The following is a 9063-nucleotide window of genomic DNA, read 5'->3' on the forward strand; positions in this document are numbered from 1 at the left end:
TGAGGAATATGATAACATAACCATCTTCTCTATAGTTTCTGACTAGAGTGGCAAGATTGGAATCATAGTGAACAAGACATGAGGGTATAGGTCTAAAATTTCCGAGTTCTTGCCATAATCCCATTAGGTGTGTATGATATTCATTGATTGATTTGTTCCCTTGCTTTGTGCTGTAGATTTCTTCTTGTAGGTCACATATCCTAAACACATCCCCTTGATAGTATCTTTCCTTTAGATCTTTCCATACATCAAGTGTTGTATCCTTCCAAAGAACACTTTGCAATATTGATCTATCCAAAGAGTGGTTGATCTATGAGAGGACAAGAGTATTGCACCTGTCCCAAGATGCATAAGCAGGATCATCAATGTTGGGTCTTGAAAGAGTGTCATTAATAAACTGAAGTTTATTCTTATACTTCAGTGCCATCAACATTTCCCTTGACCAAGAATGAAAATTGACTCATGTTAGAGGAGGTGTTACCAATACTGTTGCAGGGCTCTCACTAGGGTGCATATAGTAAAGTTTGGAAGGGTCATTAATGGGGTTGATGATGCTAATTGTGGTGGCCATTTATGAAAGAGGAGAAAGTGTTCGAACAGGGTTATGAAGAAGAAACGGAATGAAAGAATTTAGGCGCAGCAGAGCATCAAAAGATGCTCTGAAGAAGAAGAGAATGAGGAGGAGGAGGAGGATGAGGAGGAGGAGGAAGAGGAAGAGGAAGAATGAAGAACAAGAATAAAAAAAGGAATGCTTCTATCTTTTATTGATCTTGAAACTAATTGATTACTAAATCATATATACAAAGAAAAAACCCGAAAGCAATTTATAGCAGAAACCTAACAAACTTAAACAACAAATCCTAACTGACTTGCTAAAAATAGAAAGATTACAATAACAAACATAACACTAAAACCTGATAACCTAATAATCTACTACATTGATACCATTTTCGATCATAAAGGCAATTCATGCCCCTATCACTACCTACATCAAATCTGCCCATGAGAGTAGACTTGTAAAACAATTTATTATGAATGAAGGTGTTGGGTTTCCCTTTTGTATAATCAGTTGAAAGACTTCTACTTATGCCTTGATGCAACTCTTCTGTTTTGTTGTTTGTTGAGTATTCTATATTCATGAATTGATCCTGCACCATCACCTTGTTTCTGCTGCAACAGTCAGATTGGAAATTTTGTTTCCTGCAATACATAGAAGCAATTGATCTGTAAGTGTGAAGTAAATTTAATATAACTGAAAATGAACTGTGAATTTATTCAATAAAGAAGATTTAAACTAAACACGGAAAAAATGTGGGATGTGAATGTGAAAATTAAGACCCCATGATAGGGGTATAGATCACCTGTCCTCATTCCTGTTCCATTTCCTGTCCTGGTCCAATAAAAAATTGACACTTCATTAAAAAAAAAGAATTTTAAAGACTTAAAGTAATATATGTGCATTACTTGGAAAAACCCTATTGACTTGGGACATGGGGACACACTGATTTTGGGACAGGTGATCCCCATTCCCATGATAGAAGACTAGATGTGTATTTTTTCTTTCATGAATTTGATTAATTAAGGTGGTTCTTACATAGGCCTGCTAAATTGGACTATTGTTCTATCTCTTCATATCGGCCACCTCTAGCCCACATCTTCTTGACAGACTTTTTAATTAATTCCTCCATCCTCCAATTTTTTGGAATTTGAATAATTATGTTTGTCAACCTACAATTTATCACAGAAGATAATTGAGATTTGAGATGACGCAAATTCATGATTTATAAGTAAATGTATTAGATTATAATATTTTTTATGTATAAAAGAGTATGCAGAAAATAATTAGACACCTCAAATTCTTCAATTGCTTTACCAGCAAATGGTTAGATTAACCTTTTTGCTAATAGTAATCATAACAACTACCACTAGATGATATTCAAGGAGTGTGAAAATACTCAGAGGAGACAATAAACTATAGTTTGAGTTATAATGAGTGTCCTTTGATATTAGAAGGCTACATGATTGATAGTTGGCAATCTACAATGAAGACATAATTCATCAAGTGGGTGGGTTTTCAACTTGGTGGGAGTGATACATTTTTTTGGGATATATAAAACAAACTTGCATTTGACTTTGTCGTGAATGTATGATTCATAGCATTAACATCAAGAAGCAAGTAAATTGATAAAAAAGCTAAGGGTTATCTTCTTCCATGATCAAGGTAAATAGTTTTCTAAATGAATAAACAAACTTGCATTCCTGACCCCACCATGCTTCATTGCATTTCTGACTCCACCAATTTGGCCAAAACCAATTAACAAAAATTTGTGATAAAAAAAACAGGGAAAAAAGTATTCCAAATCAGATTATGCCTTTTGCACTGATCCAAGATGCGAACTTCCTTTATGTTTTGAACAGCTTTCTAGTTATTGATATAAACCTAAAAATTAAGTCACGGATATAACAATCTACAATATCAAATCTATCATCCTAAGGACTATATTGTATATATTATATAAATAAAAAACCAACACAAATACAATGCATAAAATGCCCCACTTAATAAATTGAATTACATTTTGTAAGGTTAAAATTACAAATTGTGAAAAAGTGAAAATTACAACGTTATTTCTGGCTATCAAATGGTATAATAACAAAACATGCATTGAAATTACAGATCGAGAGTACTCCCCTTTTGATTCAATTCATTTGCAATGGTATGATTCCTCTCGAACTCTCTAGCTTGTTTGAACTCGCCATAAAAGTATGAGACAAATCCCCATATAGAGAGTACTACAGAAACTCCTTTCTCTGCTTTAAATGTCTCCTTGTAAAAAACAACGGCTAGAACTTCTGTTACAGGAACCATCAAAGCAATCACGATACCAGATAATAATGACGAGGCACAAAAGATGACTCCTATTGCCCCCAAGAAGTTAATCTGCCATACCATAGCACTCGTCACCAAAACAACATAATAGGTAGCTTCCCCAAGACCAAAATGTCTTGCTTCTGTTGTAATAACCTTAAAGTCGTTATTTATGATCATCCCAACAATGCAGAATAATGAAGCAAAGAAACACATAACTACTTGAATCTCCAATACAAGCGAGTAAGTGATAGGTTGTTTGGCTTTCTTGTAGACCAACTCCACCAAGGGCAAAATAAACCCATACAATATAGCAGCAACTATTGTCAACACAAATCCCATCATATATGTTTTAGAAGATTCACTAGTTGGGCGATCTCCTTTAGTATTCAAAGCTAAGATTCCGGCTGCAAGAGTAAGCAAAACAATAGCGTTCACTGAGTAAGGCGTGAACTTTTGCTTCACCAAGAAGAAACCAAATAGAGCTGTGAAGGCAAGTTGGGATGCTACAATAAGAGCAGAGGTAGAGACAGGAAGACGAGCCACACCATATGAATAGAGATAATTGTCGAGGCCATTTAGGATACCAAGTATGGCAGATGCAACAAATAGAGGTAGCTTCATAGTGATAATCTTCAATTTTGAACTATCAACAACAGAACGACGACGAATGATATATGAGATGAAGAGGGGAATCAAAATGATGGGAAAGCCCGCAGCTTGGAGGAAGCTGGATATCCAAACACGGCTACCACCATGGATGAAGTAGAGACGTATTACTAGTGGACCACCAGTCACACCAGTTGCTAGCAATATGCAATTTATCATCAAAACTACTCTCTTCATTGTTTTCTCTTTTCTTGCATCACTCCCTTCTGTCATTGCAACTTACTTCACTTACTTACAATATCTCTTAAACCAACTGAAGAATAATTTACCCTCTCTCTCTATATGTAAATGTAATTAATATTAGCTGAACTTTGTATAACAAGAGTTAAGCTATGTAAATGTTTGTGTTTTAATGGTTTTCTCTATCTATGTATGCAGTGTATTTATAGACGTCATTGATAATGTCAATGGACACTGTATGTTCAACAACTACTCTCTCATGATTTTTATGTGTTTGAAACACGATTTCTCTAACCACTTAAGCCTACCGCGCATTTGACCACTTTTCATTTACTTATTATTATTCTTCAAAAAAGGAGGAGGGAAAAAATATCAAAAGTGAGTTATAATGGTCCACATTGTTAAATTGTTCACATTTCATTCTGTATCACATGTAGAAGGTGTCCTTTTTCCAAACAATATAGTGATTGAAGTATGATGTACAACCGGACAAAATTTTGTAATATTCTTCAGCTACGTGGGACCTATTTAAAAATAGAGTAAATTACACTATTTAAAATTATATAAATCATCTCTTACTTTTTTTACCCATACACAAACCTCTAGTTTTTATATTTTCATTACACTGTCACCCTTATACGAGATATAAGTGTAATATTTTAAATAAAAAGTATGATAAATGAAATTAAGTTAAACAAAACATGGTATATTGTGAAAACAAGTCCAAATAATATACAATTCAATACCCCTTTGTTATTTTTGATTCGTTACGATATAGCATAAGAGCGATTTAAACAATCTCTTTAGAATTGTTGATGAATTTTTAAAAAAAATAATAAAGATACATTGATTTGTATATTATTTGGACTTTTCTCCATAATATATTATATTTTGTTTAACTTAATTGCATCTATCACATTTTTTATTTAAAATATTACACTTATTTCTCACGTATGAATAATCAGTGTAATAAAAATATAAAAGTTAGGGGTTTATGGAGGTATAGAAAAGTGATGGATGACTTATATAATTTCATTAAAACTCAAGGAGTGCCAGTGTAATTTACTCTTAAAAAATATAAAAACGTGCTTCACTTCATAGTATAATAACTCATTCGTAAAGCATGAAACATGCAATATAGGTCTACCTTAAATATTATGCATAAATTGTTTTTACAATGGCAAACTAAACTAAAAGGATAGAATATAGTCTACAATCCCCATGGACTTACTACAAAGTACAAACCCACTAAAATAATTTCTACAATATGGAGTATTATGACAGCATGTCTTGAGCTTCCTCTAAACTTAGACAAACTCTATAGTCCTATCAAAATTATCAAAAACACAAACATAATGACATAAAAATCTCATTAATATTATTTTGAAAACTTTCAACCTATGATATTTCTAGCCATCATCAATATGAAAAATCTTTATAAAGAATGATATAAGCAAATAACCTTTAATACATTTCATTACTTGAAATTAATGATATAATTAACTTTTTAGATAAATATTACTTATCATGATAACATAATTAATTTGCATATATGATATTATATGCCTCAAACTTCTTAGTCATGATTAAAAGTTCACACACAAAATACCTACTACAACATGAGGTCCTTTATTCGAAGGTATGTCCTACCACTTTTAAGGGAATAGGTATATCATTATGCAAGTAAGATTTATCTTTTGTGATTAAGGGAATAAATTATAATATGATATTTTTTTTATTCTTTAATAAATAAATTATCTTTGTGATTATAAAATTAAATTAGAATACATAATGCTTGGAATGTTAAATTTATCCTCTCCTAAAATAAATACTGTCTTCAAAATTTGAAATTACTTATTATTTAAAATAACGTTGGATACACAACCTAAACTCATCCTCAAGCTCCAAAATAATCTCCTTTGCAAGAGATCCTTCCTAAACAACTATCAAGTGATTTCCATAATCAAAGCATCAACCCCAACATTAACCTTCCACTAGAGGCACTTTGACTTGGATTAAAATTCTTAAGAAACTTCATCAATTTGTGTCCTCATGTTCAATTATCTTTAATAAAACAAATAATTAAAATTCTTATGGTAGTTAAATATGTCAAATTTCACCCTATACATAATATCCCCAATAGTCATTTTCTTAAAGCAAAAACTAATTGCAAGTTACAAATTATTGGTAATGTAATTTTTCCTTCATCAAACCTAAGCTTCATAGAGGCATAAGTTGTACATCTCTTCTTAAGCACACATGCTAAACAAGTCTTGATTACAATATTCTCAAAGTTACCTAATGGGTTTGGATCTCAAAGAAAGGAGTGATGAATAATAATTTCTTAGGCTCAACAAATTTGTCTTCTGCTCACACTTATGTCTAACATAACATGCCTTATATCTACTTTAACTCAACCCAAGGTCAACTAAAAAGATAGAAATTAGTAATAAACCTCCTATAGCTAGTAACCACTTAAAGTAAGAGTGCTTCTAATGGTAACCCTCTTCAGTTGTTCTGATAACATCACCATATTATTATTACTTGGGTCTATCAATCCCTCATAATAAATCACATGCCTAAAAATAATTTTGTACTTTACTCTTAACCAAATTATAACTTTTATGCTATCACATATGAAATTATCTCCTTTCATATATTTAAATTTAAATAACCTCACGTGTTTTTTATGCTCCTAAGGGATCTTAAAGTATATCTAAACATCACTAAAAGAACTTTAATTCCCCATACGATAGTAAGGTAGTAATTTTCTAGAAACATTTGGAAACTCACCTTGTTTCTAAATCTAATATAATTTAGTGATTCTACATCATTAAAACAAATACACACAACAATTGAATAAAATGATAACAACTACTCATATTTATATACAATGATAACAACAATTCATGCTTACCAACAAATAGCAGAAATCGTATTTTAATTATAATATCTACCTAAATTTAAGAATATTATAAATGGGGTTTGACATGAAACACAACTAACTAAAAATTTAGTATTATAATTTAAAACACACCCAACTAAAAAATAAAAATATATTAAGTGTAAAATAAGTTGATGTACAAATAATACTTCTATAATTAATTACAACAAAAAATCCATAATATTTAAAATATTAAAGTAATACATAAAAGACAAGTAATACTTAAACACCTAAAATTTTACTAGCTTGAATTTCATAATTATTTTGAAGCAATACAAAGTTTTCGATATTAGGTAAAATTAAAATTTCTAATAATAATTTCAAACATCTAATTTTCTACCTTGGCTGTTAGTATCTCTCAGGTGTGAAGTGAGAGAAATAGAAGATCATTTCATGACAAAAGTATTAGTTAATTATTCTATTGAAGGAAAATCAATTTTGAAGTTTGAAAAAGAATAAGAATGAAGTAAACACATGGTACCCTGATACATAGTGATAAGAAATTTCTGCAAAGCAAAGACTTATACATAGTGTTACCGTTGGCAGGCTTTACCAAAAACCAAATTTGACTTTGTGTATCAAAAGTACTTTTATGGTAATATAATTGTGTACTTAGAAAATAAAATCATAGTTATTTAGATATATACATTTAATAATATACATAATAAAGATTATTCTATCTTAACCACTGCCCTCGAGAATAGAAAGTTGAACTGCAATGGATTGAGAAACAAGAGGGAAGAGCATGAGATGCAAACTAATAAAGATATCTATTTTTGAAAGCATGTATGCAATCTAAAACTTGTGAAACTTATGTATTTTTCAGAGACAAACTATTGTTGTAGACATTGGACCTAGTATAATTAGAATAATTTGTGATAGAGCTACATTACATAATGAACTGAAATTGTATTGTGACAAATCCAGCTCTAGTTGATTGTAGGATTTACCCTACCTAGCCTCTTAGTCTATTAGTGTAAAAACCTGGATCATTTGATCGATGCGTACAAAAACAATTTGGTAATTGAATTTCTTCCTCATCAAAAAAGAAGATTATTTTATCCTCTTAGACCATTTAGATGAAAATAATTTATTTTCTTGCAACAACAATAAAGCGTGGAGAAAGATCATATTTTTTAAACAATTTAAAAATACTTACATAACTTATTTAAATAGCAATTATTTCAATCAAAAATTAACATTGAAGATACACAAAACAATTCCAAAATTATAACACTAATAATTATAGTAAGAATATTGTAACTTACAAGGGTAATTATACTAGATGATGTATATCCAGTGGGGCCCAACATCAATTAAGAGTTCTTACGTGGACTAGGAGAGCCCATGACTAAGACCAAGACCAAGAAGATACAAGAGGTATTTAGGCAACTCATGTGCTTCTTCATGAAAAACAAGTCCTAATTGGGCCAAAGAGGGAGCGAGACCCATCAATTGCATCATCCTTGAGGAAGGCCCAAATGGAGGCTCAATGGAGGACCACAGCTTGGTGGAGGAACCACCATGACAAGATTGCTTATGACACCTAAATAAGTGGGAAGTGTCTTAACCCCACAAGTAGTTAGGAATTTATTTGAGTTTTAATTATTTTTTTGTTTATTTATTATTTTAATTCTTAGATAGGTTTAATTTATTTTTGAGCATTTAATTGTGTTTCTTTTGGTTCATGATAGGAAGACACAACAAGGAGCATCTTAAATTCAAATTGGAACACGACAAGGAGAACATCATTCAAAGTGGAACTCAGCCAAATTTGAGAGTGCAAAGTGTCAAAGATTGCATTAGCAACGTTTGCCTTTGTTTTGATGAAGACAAAGAATTAGTTAAAGCTTGAAGATGGCTCAACAATCAACATGCTGATGGCTCAAGTGGTGTCTTATTAGACTTATGTTATAATTCTTTATTATCTTTTTAGAAGTCTAAGATGCTTGCCATAGATATTGAGTCTAGGTTAGGTAAACCTAGGTGTGAGTCTCACAAGACTTAATAAAGTAATTAATCCACTAAAATGAGANTCATCTAGAAATATATGATAATTAGGTTCATGCATTTATACACATTGATTTTATGCATTAAAGATATTATATTTTGGAAATCATGTATTGCATGAACATATATCATATAATTAGTTTACCATTTAATCATGTATTAAAAATACACTGGTTAATCGATTAACCCTATGGCTAAATCGATTAATGTGTATGTTTTTCTGCTGTTTCAACAACATAACTGAAAAACCGTTTTTAAGAGCCAAAATCTGTTTTGTATAAATATTGGCTAATTGCAGAAACGGTTAACATGTAGAAAAAGAGAGAAACACATAGAGAAAGGATATAGATCATCATTGTTAGAATCTATTAGAGAGTGCTGAATTAGGAGA

At 31.1% G+C, this 9063-nt stretch overlaps 1 protein-coding gene across 1 annotated transcript; it reads right to left on the reverse strand.

The window, feature by feature from the left end:
* On the reverse strand, positions 2521-3894 carry LOC109335117 (purine permease 1-like). The gene has a single exon (XM_019571188.1). The coding sequence runs from the start codon at positions 3749-3751 to the stop codon at positions 2672-2674; it is 1080 nt and encodes a 359-aa protein (XP_019426733.1). The 5' UTR covers positions 3752-3894; the 3' UTR covers positions 2521-2671.

The sequence above is a fragment of the Lupinus angustifolius genome, chromosome LG20 (assembly GCF_001865875.1).
Source record: "Lupinus angustifolius cultivar Tanjil chromosome LG20, LupAngTanjil_v1.0, whole genome shotgun sequence".
NCBI classification, from domain to species: domain Eukaryota; kingdom Viridiplantae; phylum Streptophyta; class Magnoliopsida; order Fabales; family Fabaceae; genus Lupinus; species Lupinus angustifolius.

Bases quoted from the DNA above. Each gene is read 5' to 3' on its own strand.
- LOC109335117 (XM_019571188.1), bottom strand. From the start codon at position 3,751: ATGACAGAAGGGAGTGATGCAAGAAAAGAGAAAACAATGAAGAGAGTA.